Source organism: Mus caroli, unplaced genomic scaffold, assembly GCF_978045245.1.
Source record: "Mus caroli unplaced genomic scaffold, Mus_caroli_1 scaffold_8, whole genome shotgun sequence".
In the NCBI taxonomy this organism is placed as follows: Eukaryota; Metazoa; Chordata; class Mammalia; order Rodentia; family Muridae; genus Mus; species Mus caroli.
In genome coordinates, this window is record NW_028227263.1 from 96,892,719 (window position 1) to 96,915,361 (window position 22,643).

The 22,643-nt window shown below is 40.1% G+C and overlaps 1 protein-coding gene across 2 annotated transcripts in view; it reads right to left on the reverse strand.

The window, feature by feature from the left end:
- The window catches only part of Nell1 (neural EGFL like 1), an 867,181-nt gene that overhangs the window by 554,384 nt on the left and 290,154 nt on the right, over positions 1-22,643 (reverse strand). For both annotated transcript variants that reach the window (XM_021166735.3, XM_085841704.1), the window contains exon 12: positions 15,856-15,984. In XM_021166735.3, the coding sequence (XP_021022394.1) occupies positions 15,856-15,984 (129 nt within the window). The remainder of the gene's footprint in view (positions 1-15,855; positions 15,985-22,643) is intronic.

Sequence of the window (22,643 nt, forward strand, 5' to 3'; positions counted from 1 at the left end):
ACTTATCATAGTTACCATAGAAAATGCTGGCATCTGTCACATCAATGTCTGGGGTTTCTAGGAAATCTTGTATCTCTAGATTTTCTTAGAGGCTTTACAAGGAAACACACTAAGGACTGTTTTACAAAGTGTCTCAAAGAATGATGGCAGGGTTCTTCTGTGAAAAAAAAAGATGATTCCAGGTACAAACTATTTAAAGAAAAATAAACTAAGCAGTTTCCTACGAGCTTTCAAAGCCAATAATTGTGTAATCCTGAGATCTGGTGTACAGCGTGTTCAAAAGATTTTAAACAAAGAATCATTGTTCTCATCCTCCCTCCGACAAGTAGAAAGGACTGAGAACTGAGAATGTAAGCAAGCAACTTAAGCATTAAGTCTGGAGTTTCAAAAAGAGGCATTCAACCTTCAGTGGCCAAGGCAGAAACACAAGTCAGAGCTGGGGGTTGGAAGGTAGAGATGCAGATACCAATGGTCTCGTTTCTAGTCAACAGCCAGTAAAAGTCTACCATGCTTTGACAATTCACTACATGTGAGGATGATAGTATCTAAATTAAAACTTATTGCAAATTTTAACCGGTATAAAACGGAGATTATGTCTGTTATATATAAAAGCATATATGTCATATGATAATTTTAACATGTTACCTGAAATTATATACAGAACAGGATATACATAATTTTAGAATTGTGCTACATATAGTAGCTACATAGATAGATAGATAGATAGATAGATAGATAGATAGATAGATAGATAGATAGATAGATAGATGTGGGTATATATTTACATACAAATATACATAAACCATCATTTGTCTACGCTGGGGATGAATAAGATATAGACTAATGATGAGGTAAATGTAATAAAACCAAGTGCTTTCTAAGTGTTTTTTGAATATATGTAAGTCATGGCCATCCTTTTTCCTCAATCAAATGTGATTACATAGCTCTCCATGAAAATGAAGTTGGAATTCAAGTTTCTCCATTCTCTCCTCAAAAATGAGACCAAGAGCCGGGCGTGATGGCTCACACCTTTAATCCCAGCACTTGGGAGGCAGAGGCAGGTGGATTTCTGAGTTCAAGGCCAGCCTGATCTACAGAGTGAGTTCCAGGACAGCCAGGGCTACACAGAGAAACCCTGTCTCGAAAAACCAAAAAACACAAACAAAAAAAAAAGAGAGACCAAGAATCCTAAAATCAGAGACATTTGATTCTACTACTTAGCTGCCTGAGCAACCTCAAGTCAGTATTTTCACTGTTCCTAGCCTCAGTGTAAACTTAAAATCTGCAAACTTAAAATGTACACACACACAGAGGTAAAGAGGCCATGAATTTGAGAAGGATTAAGGTGAGGAGGACCTGGGAGGCGTTAGAGGGAAAGAACTTTGAAAGAGTTGTGGGAAGAAAGAAAATGGAGGGAATGCTTTTATTATATAATTAAAATGTTTTTAAAAAATGAATAGATAGGTATTAAATAGGTATTAAAAATAGACTCTGTGGGGAGTAAAATATTCCAGTCAAGTTGAGGGTATTGGCAGGTAAAGGTAGAAAGGAGACATATGGGAACAGTTGGGGTGACTGTGATCAAATACATTGTACGACATTCTCAAAGAATTGATAAAACAGTATTTTTAAAGTACTAAAACCAGTTGTGTTTTAATAATTTAAACATTTTATAATTTCCATTAAGCAGGTCTACTTTGAGCATCTATGCCCCACCCCAGAGAAGGGTCGATGCTTTACCACTGAGAAGTCAAGGCCTCTACTCTAGATCTTTCAGGGGGACAGTCTTAGAAGGGGATGCTAACTGAGGAGCCCTGAGACTTGCTGCTTATCACTGTAAGTCCAAAGGTGAGAGAAACAAAAGTCAAAAACTGCAAGCTGCTCTACCACATTGCAAAAGAAGTATGAATTGTTCTTAGTGTCAGACGGAACCTGAGATTAAATTCTGGCTGTTACATACTGCGAGATGTATGCTGAGCTGTATTTCTGCATTGAGCAATGAAGATGAAATAAGGTAACACATATAAATACCTGCTTAACATGTGTCCTGGCATAAATGTTAAATTTGCTTTCTTTTTCAATAATTTATTTATTCACTTTATATCCCCACTCCCTCCTGTTCTCCCTTACAAATCCTTCCCCCTACTGCTTCCTCTCCTTCTCCTCTGAAAAGGGAAAGCCCCGCCTTCCCCGAAGTCTCACCCTGCCTGGGACATCTAGTCCCAGAAGGAAGGTGTTCATCTTCTCATCCTCACCCACTGAGGGCCAACCAGGCAGTCCAGTAAGGGGAAGGGGACCCAGTCAGAGACAGTCAGAGACAGCCTTTCATTCAGAAAAAAGGAAACACTAATAAATACCCAAGAATGAGCCCCATCCTGTCACTAACCATTCAATATTCGGTGAGTACAGATTTGCTGCTCTCCTCCAAGTGCAGGCAAAGTTTTAAAGCAGCAACTCTCCACCTTCCCAAAGCTGTGACCCTTTAACACAGTTCCTCATATTGTGGTGAGTGCCCCCAAACATAAAATTATTTTCATTGCTCCTTCATAAGTATAATGTTGCTACTCTTCTGAATTGTAATGTAAATATCTGGCATGCAGAATATCTGATATGTGACCCCACAGGGGTCATGACCCACATGGTGAGACCCGCTGTTCCAGAGACAAAGAATGAACAAACAGGCAGCAGGCTTAGTGTTTGTGCACAGCCTGGTGCTTGGAAAGAGCGTGCTCATTTCCATTTATTCTTCACAAGTGTAAACAAACTTATTACCTCGCCAAGTCAAGCACAAAGCAGAAGTTGGCAGAACGCTGGAAGCGTCAACACGGGAAGTGTAATCTATCTCGCAAACCAGGGCTCCTTAGCTGTGCTCAGAAAAGTTGCCACTGGAGTTCTGAGGAGGCAGGAGAGTGAGCATCAAAGACAACAATTCTGACATGCCTCAGCAGAAGGGAAGGTGATAAGGGCCTAGCAATAAAGTACTGCCCAGATCACTATTAGCTCGCACAGAAATTCTGAAACTCTTTTCAGTGGTAAACGAATGAGGTGGGGGAAGGGCTCTTATAAAACATAGGTAGGTCAGAATTGGAAATGTTCCGTAGTGACTCTTTTTGTCTTTAAATTAGAAAGGAAATTGACAAGACATGGGCTAGAGAAATGACTAAGCTACCAAGGGCTTGTTCTCTTGCCAGGTTCAGATCCCAGCACTCTCATCAGAGGGTTCATAGCCTCCTATAATCCCATCCTAGGGGACCCAACACCTTCTGACCTCTCTCTAGGTGTCTGCGTACTTGTGATGACTTAACTCATGCAGGCACGCGCGCGCACACACACATGCCTAAGTAACAAACTTTATTTAGTTTAGAAGCTGTGCAGCATCTGCAAGAAAAGAGCCCATTAAGCACTGTGTTCACACTGTGTTCATACAGGCAGTCACACCTTTAGTTTCTAAACTAACTACCATTCTCCAGGCCAGAGGCTGGGCCTTGGCAGCTTGGAGATGAATCTGAAGCAGCCCATAGCTCATATTTTAGGAACTATAGAGAGTAGTAACCACATCCTTTAAATTATGAACAAAGTCTTCTCAGAGCCAGAGCAGGGAACTACAAGATCAGTCACCAAAGTGAGGAGCCAAAGAATAACCTGAACTCTTTTTATACAGCATTCAGTCTCCCAATCAGCATTCAGCAAATCACTCAGCCTGATGATTTCACCTCCGCCCACTATGACAACTTTCCCAGATGAGCGTCACTAGCTGAAAGTTGGTATCCCTGACGAGTTGCTGTTGTTAGAAATTTTTTCAAAAATAAAAATCAAATCTCATTGTTTCTTATAAAAAATACTTCAGCACCCCAATGTCTTTAGAATGATTTCATAGACTCCTGGTTCCATCCCTCAGAGCTCCCACACTGGATTCTAAGAACAGTACAGGCTCACATGGCCTCTTCTTGCCTCGGTGTTTCTATAGAGGCCCCTCCCAGCACTTATCCATCTCCCATCAGTCAGCTCCCTCCATCTCATGGAACAGTTTCATCTTGGATCCCCCAGGACAATTCATACTTGCCCTTGAAACATTCAGTGTCATTCACAGGCCACCATAGTCCTCGATTATAAGATGCCCATTTCCTTCTCACTCCAGGAATGGTCCTTCCCTTCCCCACTGCTCACAACGCATTCACTACAGTATGACTGGGAATTTACATACTCATAATTGAGCAGTTGTTATAGTTAGCTGATAATTTATTTAAATCTTAAGCTGTTCTATTTTTCATTTCCTAAAGCTTATTTTGCCTTTGTCTTTAGAGTAGATCTTAAAGAGGTGAGCCAGGTAAGAACATATGCTATGCAAGCATGAGGACCTGAGTTCAAATTTCCAGTACCCACACATAAACAGCTGGTCTTGGATGCACATGCTTGTAACTCCAGAGCAAGAGAGCAGAGATGGGCAGACTGTGGGAGCTAAATGGCTAGCCAGCCTAGCTGAAACTACATGTTTCAGGTTCAGCAAAAAACCATGTCTCAAGAGAATAAGGTATAAAGTTAAAGAAGATGCCAAACAACCTCCCCAGGCCTTTGCATGTGCCCACATATGCACCTATATTCACACTCTGCACACACACAACCACAAAAAGAGACCACTGGAGTGTATACATTTGCACATTGGTTTTACAAGACAGAAACAAAGATAAATGCATTTTTGGTCTAGGTTCACAAATCATAAAGATAGAAGTTTTAAGTAAATACACCAGATCAAATTTTAAGTTTTCTGTCCAACCTCTGCTTTTCTTCCCTAAAGATTTGGCATGTGTAATTTTTATCTAGACAAATTTTGCCAAAAATTTAAACTTAATAGCAAAGACAAATATATACTAGTAGCTGTAGCTAAAGCAAAATGAAAAGTTTGGGGCTGAGGAGATGGTTTAATAGATACTGTGTGAGAAGTGCTACCATAAGGACCTGGGTTCAGATCCCCAGTTATCTACAAAAATATGGGTTCATGTCTAACTTCAAAGTAGGCAGAGAGGCATGGGGACTCCCTAGAGCTCAATAAGCAGTCTAGCTAAACAAGTGAGCTCCAAGTTATGTGAGAGACCTTATCTAAAAGACAAGATGAAGAGTGATAGGAGAGGACACATGAGGTCACCTTCTGGTCTCCACATATGCGCATGCACAGGCACACATATGTATACACACAGAGACACACTCACAAAGAACAGCATGGTACACTCAATTCTTTGTATCTAGATATCAGACATATCAAAGACTCAAAAGTTATTCACATTTTAGGTAAAGAAAAGCATTTCGCCAGGCGGTGATGGTGCATGCTTTTAATCCCAGCACTTGAGAAAACAGAGGAGGAATGGATCTGGGGGAGAAGGGTGGTTAGTGAAGGGACTGGAAGAAGTAGAGGGTGGAGAAACTGTGGTTGGGCTATTATATATGAGAGAAAAATAAAATTTTAAAATGCTAAGTACTATAAATAAATGACTAATGACTTTCAAGGGAACACCTTAAAATCTAAAATTCCCACACAAGGAACCAAGAACTGTCTCAGTATCATCTCCCATGTTGAAAGTACATCCCTGGAAAGCAATTAAGAGGCTGTAACTATTTATCCTCTGAGTGTCTTGTGTCCTGAGGAGAGGAAGACACACCAGGGAAATGCCAGGTGCATCACTCTCACTGGGAGCCCATCAGGAGTCAGGTGCAGCAACTGTAGGCTTTAGAAAAACACCACCAAGCAGCTAAGCAAAGCCAGATGGACTCTTCCAAGTGGCCTCAGTAATACTTTATCTATTTCCCACCTACACTGGCCATGCCTGAACCTGGGAAGACATGAACTATGCAAGCAGTGTCACCTAACCTGGTTCTTCTCCTCCAGTGACCCTCCAGCCAATGCTTCTGAACCCTTGGGGCCTGGAATACAACTTTCTTGGCAGGACATCCAATTACATCCTCCTGACCTCAGAATTCAAATTCAATGTGACTCTGGTCCACGGCTGTGGTCTTTGATGATTTTTTTTAAAAAAGATTTATTTATTCATTACATGTAAGTACACTGCAGCTGTCTTCAGACACACCAGAAGAGGGAGTCAGATCTTGTTAAGGATGGTTGTGAGCCACCATGTGGTTGCTGGGATTTGAACTAAGGACCTTTGGAAGAGCAGTCGGGTGCTCTTACCTGCTGAGCCATCTCACCAGCCCGATTTTTTTTTTTTTTGATCATGCATCTTTAGAGATAAAAATGTTTGGGTATGTACTTTCTGTAAGTAAATACATAATTATTTAATAAAGTATATGTGTCTACTAGTACTATACTACATCATAATTATATAATATATATATTAAAATGAAAGCTATTAGCATGAGATAGCACTAAGCATAAAGTTCCAGAATGATCTCCACCCTCCAGTGAATTCATTGCACCTAGTGTGATGTCTGTACACTGTTTATATGCATGGCTTATAGGACAACCTGGATCTCCTGCCATCTCACCATTGGCTATATCTACCAGTTGCTCTTTGTTGTAGTCATATTAAAGCTATCACTCTGTGCTTTTGTGTACACTAAGGACATTCATCCCTCACATTAAGGATATCCATTCCTCACACCTCTTCCATTTCACAACTTTAAGAACTCAGTTTCTTGGCCATGCCTCTCAGGTAACCTGAATAAAGTACTATTGGCAGAATGCATGGCTCCCATCAACACAGACCTACTACAGTCTTTAAGTCTATGATGGTATAAGTTCTGCTATGTTTTCATTATCTGGTTATAAGTCTTTCTTCCACTCTAGACTCTGGTGTTCCTGAGGGTGGGACAGATCACTGATCATCTTCAGAATTCTAACAACCCAGAAGCCCCAGCCAAGCATGTGCCTAAGTAAAATAAGGCTCCAGGCTTGCTTGCTTTACACCCTTGACAGGACTGTGATATAAGCAACCTTGTATGCTTCATACTGCAAGACAACAACAGAGTTCACTGATACAGATAAAGGACATGGCTGGATATAAGACCCACTTCTATGAAGCCTACCACAGCTCAATATAAAACCATGGCCCAATATGTATGCTCATGGGTACAATATATATATATATATATCTAGGGTATGTGTACATAGACAGACCAGGAAGACCTACGTTCTAGTTCAGTAGCTGCAAAAGATAAGATGATTGCTAATATGACACATAACTGCCCAATTAAAATGATAAAAGGTATAACAATGCACACCTATATTACACCAGTCTTCACAAAGCACTTCCAGTTGTCTTTATTTAAGTCTTGTTTCATAACTTATTTGAGCTATGAGAAACTGAAACACAAAAGGATCAAGTAACATTCTATGGTGACCCAGTTGCTAAATGATCAAGCCAGGATCAATCAGGGTCTCCTGATCCTCATTTTAACATTCTTCCACTCTATCATTGCCTCAGGAAGTGTCAAGAAAATCAACAGAGAGCACAAAACACTAGAAAACGGAACTATCTGGGGCTTGTCAGCCACCAAGGCAAGCCACCAGGCAAGCAGGGCCAGCCATTTCTACATTCATTTTTGCTTCAATCTGCACTTTCTTTTTCTATGGCACTTACAACTCCACAATTTGGGGATGTCCTTAATTATCCAGCATCCTATTATGCACACACTCATCTCTGCTACCATTAGGATGACATAAATCATTTGCAGATGCATGTTAAGCTTTTTGCACAAACTGCTTTCTGCTTAGCGTAAGGCTCCAAATGTATACTGCATATAAAACCATGAATTTTGTCAAGACAACAACAACAACAACAAAATCAGGCAAGTCACTTTGGGATATGAAGTATACAAAGTTGAACCAACCCCACAGAGGAGCAACAGTAGTCACCATGGAGACATCTTAGGAAAAGGACAATGACACTGTGGCAGGCAAACTGTCCTGTTATCCAACCCTATCTATGAATGAGTCTCAATAATATCTGCTGACATCAGAACACAAGAAATGAAAGAGTAAAAAGGATTAAAATTAATGAGGAACTTTTTTTTTTCATTTAGTAAGCAGAAAAGCCAGCAAGATCAGAAAGCTGCTTATCACAAATTCTTGTTCCTCCTGGGCACAGAGCTAGATGCTGTTCACCAGTCTCCCTTGGTGCTGAGTGTGGTGGGTAACGAGGTTTTAGCAAGTGAAATGTAACCAGCACAGGCACAGTGAAAACTTTCTGTTCTCTCTTCCTTCTCCACAATGTCCTTGAAGATCACAGACTACACATGATGGACCACCAAAGGGGGCCTGACTCAGAGCTCTGAGAGAAGACCTTAATGACTAGAAACAGCCATTTTAAAGATTATGCAATGAGGAATGAAAGCTGTCATTGCTGTAAGCCCCACATCAATTGATTTACTATAAATGTTGTGACAAATGCCCATCTTGAGGTACTAAAGACAGCTAGTTCATAGTAGGGTATGGTGGTTTAATGAGAAATGTCCCCAAAGGGCTCAAGTATTTAAATACTTGGTGCTGTTTGGGAAGGTTATGTATGGAGCCTTGCTGTAGGAAGTATGCCCCTGGGGATGGACTTTGATGTATCAAGGCTCACCCTCTTCTTATTTTCTCTGCTTCCTATTTATGAATGAAATGTGATTTCCATCTTCCTGCTTCTGCCACCATGCTATGGGTCCTCAGCATTATGGACTCTCTGAAACCATAAGCACTAAAATAGGCCCCTTCTTCCTTAGGTTCCTTTTGGTCATGGTATTTTTCACAGCAACAGAAAAATAATACAGGGGAAAAGGTAACACACGTGTGCTAATATTCCATGGATTGAATAGTAGCAAAACATAGCAAAAGCAACTTCACATTGTAGAAAGCAGGACTTGAATGACACAAGGCAACTTTGTCACAAGAAAGGGACAGTCACACAGAGACTTGAATCCTTTCCCACCCTTCTCTTCCCTCCTTTATTCTTTCCTTCCATTAAACTCATGTTTGTTCACCAGCAATTCACCTTGCACTACCTTAGAGACTGAAAATAATAAGGAATAAAATTACTGTCCCATGCAGTTTATACTCCAAAAAGACAAAGTAAGATAATAATAATTTTGAAAAAAAGAAAAAGAATTTTTAGAGAGAAATTGCTATGATGAAAATAAAGTTCAAATATCAAAATGGCAACAAAAGCATTAGAGGCTGAAAAAGATAATCTCATCTGGGTGGTTAGGAGTTCTTTCAATTTTTCAAAGAAAATTTTAGAATTTTCTGAGCTTGCTAAGAGAAAAAGAAAACTTTGCAAAGACTTGGGAGGAACATCCCAGGCGAGGGAAAGAACCACCACCCAGACTTGATGGAAGAATGCAAAGAATGCCAATAAAGTTGAAGATGCATGAACACAAAGCAGAGGTCAACAGAAATACCAAGCTCACGATCCCAAGCTCACACCAAGTCTTACCCAGATCCAAATTTCGGTATCATTCCAAGAACCATGGCACCCATCAGGCAATTTCTAACAGAGCAATGGCATAACTTCTGGATGCTTTCAAAGCTCCCCCTTCATATATTGTTGGGAAGGTGAGTAAATGGGGCAAGAGTGGCTACCATGGTCATCATTAGCTAAGAAACAAAGAAGACCCAGACAAGGGCTGACACAATGAAGATGCAATAAATAGGTGGTCATTTGAAATGAAGGTTGGAAAAGGCTGAATTCATGAGCAGTTTCAACATTCTGTGATTGGAACAACCAAGTAGACGGGTGTACTATTAGCTGAGTTAAGCACTACAACCCAGGAGAAAGCAAGAACCCAAGGAGTTTTAGAATGCAATAGTTTAGCTACATGACAATCCCATTTATGAAAAACACCCTAGAGACCTAATCAATACTTGACACATTATTGAAAAAACATAATGAAAAATTTCAAACAATGCCTTACAAATGATTTTGAAGAATGCTTTTAATAGCTCACTTACCCTGCTGTTCTGACCACTGTGCCAGACAGTTTGAAGGGCTCAAGCTTTAACAAGAACTCTTTGGTCTGACTCAAGTAGAGGTAACAGAATTTAAGTTTGCTCTTAATTTGCTGTGTCTGTTTTAATTCCAAGAGGAAACTTGTCAGGGCAGGATAAAGAGATGATAATATGGACCAGGACAAGCACAGGGTGCTGTGCAGTGTTTGTGGAACACACCTATTCATGTGAAGAAGAGTGGGAAATAGTGTGAATGAACAATGATGTTTCTACTGTGTGTTTCTACAACACGTCGGCTCTATTCTCAGTTCATTGTCCCATTTGATTCCAGGCTATACAGGAGAATTCCCAGCCCATTTTACAGGTGAGATAATTAAAAATTCAAAGCTCTAGTAATTTACACAAAGTCACACTGAGGGGATGGAGTGCAAAACCAAGCTACAGACTGGGGTCTGTCTGGTGTTTATAGCTCACTCAATATCATGAAAGCATTCTAATCCCTATTACTCAGTTAATATGCCGCAAACATTTGGGTGCTAAAAATGTGAAGCCAAGGAGGAAATGACCGGGATCATCTGATCATGCAAACACATTTAGAATTAGTATTGTGGGAGTTCAACTAAAATTGACATCGGTCAAGGCAGAAGGGTTATGAAGGGTTCAAGTAAGAGGGAGGATAGGAACACATGTGTTTGCATCTTAGGTGCTTGGGTTTGATCCCAAGCAGCCTTGGGATCAAAGATGCAGAGGTAAATGGAAGGGAGTCTAGCTGTTCCAGTTGGAGATAGGACAACAGACAGAGCTACTCAGACGAAACAAAAGCTAAAATCTGTCTGAGAAAACACTTGGGTAACAGGCTATCTCGCTGAGGCAAGCAGACTAAACAGAAGAAGAAAGACTTCTGGAGGCATTCTTACATCCAAAATTCGGAATTCCTGCCAATACCCAGCCACAAGGGCAAAGAGCTAATGTGCTAAAGATGGATAATTCCTCCCTAGTCAAAGCAGGACTTCAGAGATAGACTCAAACTGGAACATTAACTGGGCTCTGTGAATCACAAGGGCCATTCATGCTATAATATGTAAAAACACTTAAATGTAAAAGAAAACGTGAAAGCAGAGATATCTGATTAATTCTTGGGTAATCAGAAGCGTAGCAAGCACCCTGAGCCAGTCCCTGTGGATTCTCTAAAGCAGGAACTGGCAGGCTTGTTTCTATGGAAGTGTGCTCACACTAGACTCTGTACGGTAATCTCTACCTTCAGAGTGAGTCTGAGGCCACTTCCCATTTGAACTCTTGTTTCCCAGCAACTTTTCAGGTCTCTTACTACTGAAAAACAAACAAACAAACAAACAAAAAAAAAAAAAACCGGGCCCATGCATCCATCGTAACCTCCAATCACATGAAGTTATTGCTCTGATATAATTATAACATAATCTTGGGAAATAAAAGATATTATTTAAAAAGAGAAGTTATGATTCACATTGCTGATCAGTGCCTGTGTGTATCCAATGCTTCTGAATACCTGCTACATGTGATTATTAGATTCACATAGCAGAGGCCATTGCGTGCTAAACTCTTCCCATAAAGAGCTCCATTTGTGCTTTCTGAGGAAAGAGCACATACAGCCTTGTAAGTGACAATGGCTTGTGTCCCATACCCCCCTGCATAACTGATTTAATCTAGTCCTTCCATCTCAAGGCACTTTCCCTGGTCATCTGCCAGTTTTACCATAACATGTAGATGAATAAAATTTGGTTCTCAAAGTACTGACCTCTGAGAGAACACAATCCAGGAGCTTGTGCTGGTGATGATGATGATGATGATAATGATAATGATGATGATGATCAACACAATCTTTTCAATCTTTAGTCAATCTGGGAAATTTGGTAAATGTTCCATCTCATTGGGATATGAACTGGGAAATCCAATTTTCTATGCTGGATTTGGCATAACCAAACACTAAATTGCAACTGTATTCTACCACACATATACAAAACAATTTACTGCCTGACTGCTAGCTCCTGTCTTTTAGACTTTCCCTGGTGATTTCTCAACACTGCTTTTTTATTGTAAATATTGATCTCTGCTGAATAGAAGAGCTTTGGATCAATTAATCAGGGTCTATCAGCAAACTCAACTCAGTTATAGAAAAGCAACAGGTGACTGTCCCTCACCATCAAGGCAAATGTCAATGGTATAAAATATTACATATGACCTGCACCAGAAATCTACTCATCATCTGTCAGATGTCAATTGTTCCATGTTATCTTTCTTCTAGAAGCCCGACTAAACAACAACAACAACAACAAAACCCTTGATATATGATGAGGTTTTGTGCCAGAAAGAGAATAATAGAGATAGAAACTTGCAAAAATTGTTAGAGTCTTCATTCAGAAATAATCTGGGTCATGTCTACTTGCAGCTTGTTTGCTTGGTTTTCTATTCTTTTTTTCTTTGAGACATGGTATTTCTGATCTAAAACACGAGGCTGACCTAGAACTCAGAGAGTTACCTGCCTCTAACCCTGCTAGAATTAAAGACAAGTGCCATCATGCCTGAGCCAGTTTTTTTTAAAGGTTTATCTTTATCATGTTTAATTACATGCATGTATATGAGTGCTGTGACTGTAGATAGACAAGGCAGCAGATCTCCCTGGAGATGGAGTTACAGACCTGAGTTTCTTGACATGGCTGTGGTAGCTGTGGTACACACTGCATTCTCTTAAGAACTCAGCTGTCCCTTAGCCCCATCCCACTGTAGTTCTTTAGCTAACCTGGATGTCCGCGGGATGAATCAAGAAAAAAGAAGATATTTTGAACTCCAATAGGAGATCAGAACAGTAGGAGGATTAGGAGCAGAGACCACCAGAGCATCAGGAAAAAACCGGAGTAGAAAATCACTAAGCTCTGCCATGGCTGGGTTTCTCTGAGTCTCAATGGCTGCATTGGGTAAAGTGGGGCTAACAATGGCCAGGGTTGCCATGTGCTCACAGATTCTAAGCCTCCATAAGTGTAACAAACACAAACGGATCCTGGGAAACTCAGGTCAACTAAAAGGTCATTTGTCAATCAGTTCTCATCCTGCAGGATGCAAAGGACATCATATTATTCCTCCCTTCCAGTTCCTTCCGGTTCATGAAATGCTGCTCGGCCTCCAAATTCAGTAGTAAGGGTGCCAACAGGACAGCTAGCATGGCAATTATACCAGACACTGGTTATAACTCACAGGAAGGTATCAGAAACTACCTAAAACCCACTCAGTAAAAATGCTATCACAGGGGGAGAAATCCCCAGCCAACCAGATCCTTAAAACACTAAAAAATCCAATGAACGAAGTTTTCAGGATGAGGACTGGGCCTGCCCCAGTCTCACAAGGCAAAAATGAAACCTGGTGAATTGTATTACAGCTGACAGAAGGTTTTATTATCTTCCATTGATTGGTCAGGAGTTTTGACATCTCCTCAGCAGTTTTATACCTTCTGAAGACCAGGAGTCTTTAATACACCAGAGCTCTGCTGCCGTGGGACAAAGGTAAGAAAGTGCAATACCTTTTGTGCTTTGTCTTCTGAGAATCTGGGATGGATCTTTCAAGATTTCTGGGCAGTGTGTGTACTGTTTTGTTTTAATTTCAAGCTAATCTTGCTCATTGTGGTTTTATAATCCAGGTCATTTTCATTCATTTATTACAGTTTATGCATCTCTAGTTGTCTCTAAGCTATGGTGAGATAATGCATCCCTGGAGGTTTCTGATACTCACCTCTAAGGTTCTCCACTAGATGACACTGTATCAGTATTATGTATGTATCAGTATGATGTATCACTGTATCAGTATCATGTATGACACTGTATCAGTATCATGTAACCACCGAATGTAAACCCAAAGATCAAGTTCGATGTGTTCAAGATGATGAGCACATGCTCTTAAGCATTGGCATCCACTACATGTGGTCCTGAGTTCCCTCTGGATGCCCAACATGTAGTTCCTGCTTTAGCTCCAGCGTTCTGTTGTTATGCCCTATATTCCTCCTTATTACTTATATTCCTCCTTAGAACGGGTCTGTTAAGTTCCGTGGACCTTCTGGACTGTCTCTATGATGGCAGAGAAATGTCTACAGCCCCTAGCCATCCCTATGATCTAGACCACTGGTACCAAGCAAGCATGCTGGCGTGGAGACAGATCCAGATGGTGAACTAGGCAGAGGCATTCCAAGAAAACAGTGAGTCAGACCTGCCGTCATACAGTGTAACTAATTTTTTTAAAGGCCTCCCACAGAAAGGGCAACTTTAATACCACTGTTTTCTCTTGGAGCCAATTCTATATAATAAAAATCTGAATCAAGGAAGAAAGAATCAAAGAGTCACAGCAAGCATTCACAGCAGCCATTACTCCCATTTCTTCTAGGTCTCAAATGCACATGGGCCCTAGGGGTCAGTATACATGGATTCTGCTATCACTTTTATAATGGCTCAGAGTTCAACCCAACATTTAGCAGAAGATAGGAGCATAACTCCATCAGCTCACTACCTAGTTTGGAAGTGTTTCCCATAGAGATTGAATTAAAAGGATTTTCACGTGGAGGCTTTTTTCCTGATTAAGTGGAAAACAACATAAGATAGAAATATAAAGAAATCACTTAATCTGAAGTATTGACATTTATAATGTTCTTCCCCAAATTGACAAATAGCTAAGAAGAATTTAAGGGTGGATGGAAAATATTCATAATCAAAAGGGTAACTTTATTTTCCCAAAGGATGTGAATCAAGTTCAAAGCAAAAGCACAAATGCAAAATAAAAGGATTAAAAAGAGGGAGGAAGCTCACAGGTTAGAATACTGCTACTGACTAAGAAGAAAGGAACAAAGAAAGCCTTCCAGAATAAATGAAAAAGCAAGGACTACCCACCAGAACCATCACTGGGAATCAGCAGATAATTTTTTTTAAAGAAGTGAATAGCTCTTTGAGTGAAGTCAAAATGTTAAACAGGGGTCAGCAAGACAGAACACAGACTGAACAGGCATTTATCATTATTGTTACCTATGAGCACCATCTGTACCTTAAGAACACTTGACCCACTTTAGAACCAAGCTACATGTGCGTGATAGTGAATAGACACTGCCCCATTTGTTCAGTTTGAGAAATCTGCCTTTCTCCCAGGCTACCACAGCTTGATATTCAGCTAACAAAGATGAAAGGAGTGGCCGAATTGAAACAGGAGGAGCAGAGAAGCAGACCAATCATGACTCTGCCTTATAGAACTTCTCTGCTCAAAGGGGAGGAGCCAGGGAGAGCCTTTGAAAAGGACAGGCTCAGATATATTAGACGTGGTCAGAGCAAGCCCCACCCCTCTGGCTGCTAAAAGAGTACATGTGTGCAATGCTCACCAGCAGCATGTGAGGTGCTGAGCTTGGGAGAAAGGGATGTACCCACAAGGCAAAGAGATGGTAGGTTGGACTTGAGGCCACATCCCCATCGTAACAGTGTCAGTTCATGGGACTAAGTCATAAGTCCTGTCAGTCCCATTAATTTTTGATAATGACCAGAAAGTGACAGCTCACGAATGATCCTTTGAGGAAATCAACTGAAAAAATAATTCTGCCTTCAGGAATTGAAAATGAAATCTGGATCTAAGCCAATCTCTGATCCCTTATTTGAAAAAGGGAACTCATTTGCCACATCCCATGATGACCTTGGAGATGATTCTCCCCTCCAATCATTAGAATGAAAGTGTTGTGCTTGTGGTTACCCTGGTGTTGGTGTGGACAGTGGGGAGACGGTATGATCTCACACAGCCCTTAGTTTCTCACGTGAAGCTGCTGGATAAACCATGAGAATGGATGCCCTTGCATAGCCAAATCCATATCTGTAGTAACTGGAAATAAACTTCTCTACCACTTCCCCACAAGACCTGGCTGACCTTACCTTCACAGTACGCAGAGTTGCCCTGGACAGAGATGTATCCATTCTTGCACTCACAAGTCGCTTTTGTATTCCAATTTTTGCATTCCGAGTTTTCTCCACACTTAGGTGCTTCTGCACAGAAGTTATGACCTACAGGACAGAAAGAATGTTTTACATCGAGGAATGACAAGAAGGAAGAGCCTCCAACAATAAGGCACACAGTACTGTATATGACATAGGGATCACAGGAATGGACCATGAACATGCAAGATTAAGCCTCGTATGAGCTATAGGGCAGGAAGGAGAAACTCTGGGCTGTCCTGTATATGAGAGCATGTTTCCTGATATGCCTGGCACTGCTCACCTTGCTAAGCTACTTCCTGACTGGGTATTGTACCCAAGCCAATCTGAGCAGTCTTGTTGCTTCTTACATTGTTATACTTATCTTAGTAGATAATTTATGATGTGTAGAAAATAATGCATGACCTAAATGTATGGGTATAGGAGATACAATTAATCTGAGTGTTATCATTATAGAGCCTCTCCTTCTGCCAGGCTTCACTACTTTGTACATAGCTATGATCTTTTCATACACTGATGCTTATTTCTAAACAAATATTCAGTTTTTGCCATCTTCAACCTCCCATGGTATAATCATTATGTGTATATATATATACTTGTAGATGTCTTTATTCATATTAATAAACTCCAACCATGGCAATGCTTATAGGCATTCATTTGTCAATGCTGTGTCTCAGCATTATGAGAAGTCCATAATTTACATTTAAGTACTTTCCTAAAAAAATCAATATTGGAATTATTTGCATGTTTTGAAATATAAAATTGTTGCTAAATAGTTTTAAACCCAGTTTTGACAAGTCAAAATTGTTTTGCCCCACACTTATTCCAGAATTCTGTCTATCCCTTGTAGGCTAGTTGCTTTACCTCCTCAAGTATCTACTAGAAATCTATGCTCAGATATTTCTGAAATTAATTTTAATTCATTTCAAATGTTCAAGCTAGGTATCATGAAACCTATACTGTACTCCAAACGTAAGGGAAACTAGAACACAAGGATTCAACACCAGCCTTGACCACACAGCAAGACTGCCTCAATCAGTCAATTATAGAACTATCCTTTTATTTGAAAAATAATTCTACTCTGTAAAGCTATTTAATCTCAACATTTGAAGATATGATGTCTACAAATCTTTCCATATGACCCATCAAAAACTATGTGCTTTTGTATACTGGTATGATTAGATAGTGATTACATTGTGATTATATAATATAGGATAAATTCCTCATCTCCAATTCTATCACCTATTCATATCTGCACAGTCACTATTTGTTGCAGGATATTTGAACATATTGTGAACCCAGAGAAGCCCAGAGATTATATTATTTACTGAAAAACTGTTTCTACTTAGGGTGTGGCTCAACCCTTAGAACACACCCTTAATCCCTCTGGTTGGAATACAGACATACCCTTAGAACATACCTTTAATCCCAAACAAGGAAGATAAAGTTAGTTTGTAGAAAAAAAAAAAAGCACCCCTGTTTGAAAGTGGTGTCTAATTGAGTGGCCGACAATGTGATTAATCAGAGAGAAATTTGATAGAAAAGGATATGCCTAATTCTCATGAGAAAAGACAGAGAAGGAAAGCTATTTAAGACGGCACAGAGAGAGAAAAGGGAGGATAGTTTTACCTAGATAGTTGTACAGAGACATGTTGCAGAGAGAAGACAAGTTAGACACAAATGAAGACAGAACAAACCAGAAAATGAGAAGGAGCCAGGAGATCAGTGTTTGCTCTCAGACTTCTAGCTGGGTCACAGGACAGGGTCTCTCTTATTTCGTTGTCTTACTGTGTCACATGATCTATGTCTTTTTTATTCTTTTCCTGCTAAATTTCAGTGAATTCCCCATATAACTCTAAGTTCATTAATTCTGTGTTGGGCTGTGTCTCATTCTGCCTTAGTCTCTCATATCATTTTAAATTGCCCTTATATTTTAGTCTAGAATTCAGTGTTGTTCCTTTTAATCTGCTTAGTCAATTTGATATCCCCTTATCTATTCACCTTTTAATCCTTTAAATCAATCTTTATGCTGAGGCTTTCACTATCACCCAGCTGGCTTTGTGATTGTGCAGTTTGTTGTTTATGCTGAACATTATCGATGGTGGCTTGTTTTCTTTCTTTTCCTTGAGCCTGACTCTTTCATTTTAGAGCTCATCTTGTTTGAAATGGAATATGTAGAAAATATTCCTGGCTTGGGTTTTAGTATTTTATGTTACCTTCTGTCAGGTGGCTGAAGGAACTGTCAACATATAATCACTTTAAACTGTCTGTTTGCCTTGGGGTGAGAATTGAACCACACAAGTAGGACACCCTGCAGCCCTACGCTTTCTGGAATGCCAGCTTCCTCCTGTAGAACCGAATCTAAGACTCAAGATAGCCTTAGACAGATAAGCCTTGCCTATGACAGATAAGCCTCGTCTTAAAGGTTTGCTTTTCACCCTTTGAGAAAATCACCCTTTGAGATTCTCATTCAAGCATCTCATACTAGCACCAGGCTATGTACTGTCCATTAAAAAGTCATGCAGAAAACCAACAAAGATAAACAAACAAACAAACAAACAAAAATCAACCTGCTCTCAGGGAACACCAACTCCAGCATGCTTCCTGATTTCAAGGGCATCACAGGTCTTTAACTTCTCTCTCTCTCTCTCTCTCTCTCTCTCTCTCTCTCTCTCTCTCTCTCTCTCTTTCTCTCTCTTTCTCTCTCCTTCTCTACTGCAAAACCTACTAAATGAAAAAAAAAAAAAAAAACCATACTATGCAGCACCTGGGGGTTAACCTGGGAGGCTCGGCTCTATAAAATATAGGTTAAGTGTGATAAGATATGTGACAGTACTTTATCCCCTTTAAGTCGGTACATTTTGAGGATACTAATGATTATGCTACAGCACATATGATCATCTCACAGGAAACTGCACCTTGGGATCTGGAAATCTCATGTATAATTCAGAGTCTACAGCTAACAAACACTGCATATCACCTTTCCTGCCTCGGTACATACAGAAATGATGACAGTGGTGATTTCAAACTGCTGCTGAGACCCTCAGCCAAGACAGGCAAGTACAGAGAGATCACGCCCCCTGACCCTCTCACACATGCAACAATTACCCTTTTACATTTTGGCATATGGATTATGGAAACTACAAACTCAGGCTTAAAAACCATGCAAATCCCCAGACAAGGCAAAATTACACTTTAATTCCTTTTAATGAGAAAATTCTAGAACTGTTATTCTTCAATTTTTTTAAACCAACAACATTTAGCCTAGAAGGTAATGCTTTGTACTACTAATAATAAGATTCTTGCACCTGTAATGAGCCTCTCATTTCAGTAAATATTTTAAATAAGAGAGATAGCATTACTGATTTGTGGTTGAAGAATGTGAAGAGCCAAATTAATATAAAATATTTGAAACAGCTCCTGATACATACTAAAGAAGTTGGACATTGGTAACCATTCTATTGGTGATGTTGGTAATAGATGATGTTAGTGATGGTGATGATAGGAATGGGAATGGACATGATGATGGTGATTGTGGTGATTTTGCTAACAGTAAGAACTAAAGTTTATGACACCCGCCAGTTACCCACGACCCCCGCCACAGGATTTTGAGACTTCTGGTGAGTGGAACACAGCTTCTGCTCCAGTCCAATCACGCGGGACCTGAGACTGCTTTGGTTGGGGAGACAGAAATCCGACCTGAGTAGGGCCACAAGCCTCTTCCGGTGAGAACAGCACTGGGGTAGCTAGAGCGCAGGGTTAGCTGACACCCGCCAGCTACCCACAACACCCTCCACAGGATCTTAAGACTTCTGGTGAGTGGAACACAGCTTCTGCTCCAATCCAATTGCGCACGGGACCTGAGACTGCATTAGTTAGGGAAGCAGAAAACCGGCCTGAGTAGGGCCACAGGCCTCATCCAGTCGGACCAGCACTGGGATAGCTAGAGCGCAGGGTCCGCTGACACCCGCCAGCTACCCACAACACCCGCCACAGGATTTTGAGACTTCGGGTGAGTGGAACACAGAGTCTGCTCCAATCTTTACACAGTGACAACGACAACAACTAACCCCAGAGATTACCAGATGGTGAAAGGTAAACGTAATAATCTTACTAACAGAAAGCAAGACCACTCACCATCATCAGAACCCAGCACTCCCACTTCGCCCAGTCCAGGGCACCCCAACACACCGGAAAGCTAGACACGGATCTAAAAGCATATCTCATGATGATGGTAGAGGACATCAAGAAGGACTTTAATAACTCACTTAAAGAATTACAGGAGAACATGGCTAAAGAGTTACAAGTCCTTAAAGAAAAACAGGATAACACAATCAAACAGGTAGAAGTCCTTAAAGAAAAACAGGAAAACACATCCAAACAGATGATGGAAATGAACAAAACCATACTAGACCTAAAAAAGGAAGTAGACACAATAAAGAAAACCCAAAATGAGGCAACACTGGAGATAGAAACCCTATGAAAGAAATCTGGAACCATAGATAAGATCATCAGCAACAGAATACAAGAGATGGAAGAGAGAATCTCAGGTGCAGAAGATTCCATAGAGAACATCGGCACAACAATCAAGGAAAATGTAAAATGCAAAAAGATCCTAACTCAAAACATCCAAGAAATACAGGACACAATGAGAAGACCAAACCTACGGATAATAGGAGTAGATGAGAATGAAGATTTTCAACTCAAAGGACCAGCAAACATCTTCAACAAAATTATAGAAGAAAACTTCCCAAATCTAAAGAAAGAGATGCCCATGAACATACAAGAAGCCTACAGAACTCCAAATAGACTGGACCAGAAAAGAAATACCTCCCAACACATAATAATCAGAACAACAAATGCACTAAATAAAGATAGAATACTAAAAGCAGTAAGAGAAAAAGGCCAAGTAATATATAAAGGCAAGCCTATCAGAATTACAGCAGATTTTTCACCAGAGACTATAAAAGCCAGAAGATCCTGGACAGATGTTATACAGACACTAAAAGAACACAAATTCCAGCCCAGGCTACTATACCCAGCCAAAATCTCAATTAACATAGATGGAGAAACCAAAGTATTCCACGACAAAACCAAATTCACACATTATCTCTCCACGAATCCAGCCCTTCAAAGGATAATAACAGGAAAAAACCAATACAAGGACAGGAACCACGCCCTAGAAACAACAAGAAGGTAATCCCTCAACAAACCTAAAAGAAGACAGCCACAAGAACAAAATGCCAACTTTAACAACAAAAATAACAGGAAACAACAATTACTTTTCCTTAATATCTCTTAATATCAATGGACTCAACTCCCCGATAAAAAGACATAGACTAACAAACTGGCTACACAAACAAGACCCAACATTTTGCTGCTTACAGGAAACTCATCTCAGAGAAAAAGATAGACACTACCTCAGAATGAAAAGCTGGAAAACAATTTTTCAAGCAAATGGTATGAAGAAACAAGCTGAAGTAGCCATTCTAATATCTGATAAGATTGACTTCCAACCCAAAGTCATCAAAAAAGACAGGGAGGGGCACTTCATACTCATCAAAGGTAAAATCCTCCAAGAGGAACTATCAATCCTGAATATCTATGCTCCAAATACAAAGGCAGCCACATTCATTAAAGAAACTTTAGTAAATCTCAAAGCACACATTGCACCTCATACAATAATAGTGGGAGACTTCAACACACCACTTTCACCAATGGACAGATCATGGAAACAGAAACTAAACAGGGACACAGTGAAACTAACAGAAGTTATGAATCAAATGGATCTGGCAGATATCTACAGAACATTCTATCCTAAAACAAAAGGATATACCTTCTTCTCAGAACCTCATGGTACCTTCTCCAAAATTGACCACATAATGGGTCACAAAACAGGCCTCAACAGATACAATAATATTGAAATTGTCCCATGCATCCTATCAGATCACCATGGACTAAGGCTGATCTTCAGTAACAAAATAAATAATAGAAAGCCAACATTCACGTGGAAACTGAACAACACTCTTCTCAATGATACCTTGGTCAAGAAAGGAATAAAGGAAGAAATTAAGGACTTTTTAGAGTTCAATGAAAATGAAGCCACAACATACCAAACTTATGGGACACAATGAAAGCATTTCTAAGAGGAAAACTCATAGCTCTGAGTGCCTCCAAAAAGAAACTAGAGAGAGCACACATTAGCAGCTTGACAACACACCTAAAAGAACTAGAACAAAGGGAAGCAAATTCACCCAAGAGGAGTAGACGGCAGGAAATAATCAAACTCAGGGGCGAAATCAACCAAGTGGAAACAAGAAGAACTATTCAAAGAACCAACCAATCAAGGAGCTGGTTCTTTGAGAAAATCAACAAGATAGATAAACCCTTAGCCAGACTCAATAGAGGGCACAGGGAAAGCATCCTAATTAACAAAATCAGAAATGAAAAAGGAGACATAACAACAGATCCTGAAGACATCCAAAACACCATCAGATCCTTCTACCAAAGGCTATACTCAACAAAACTGGAGAACCTGGATGAAATGGAGAAGTTCCTAGACAGATACCAGGTACCAAAGTTGAATCAAGATCAGGTTAATGATCTAAACAGCCCTATATCCCCCAAAGAAATAGAAGCAGTCATTAATAGTCTCCCAACCAAAAAAAGCCCAGGACCAGATGGGTTTAGTGCAGAGTTCTATCAGACTTTCAAAGAAGATCTAATCC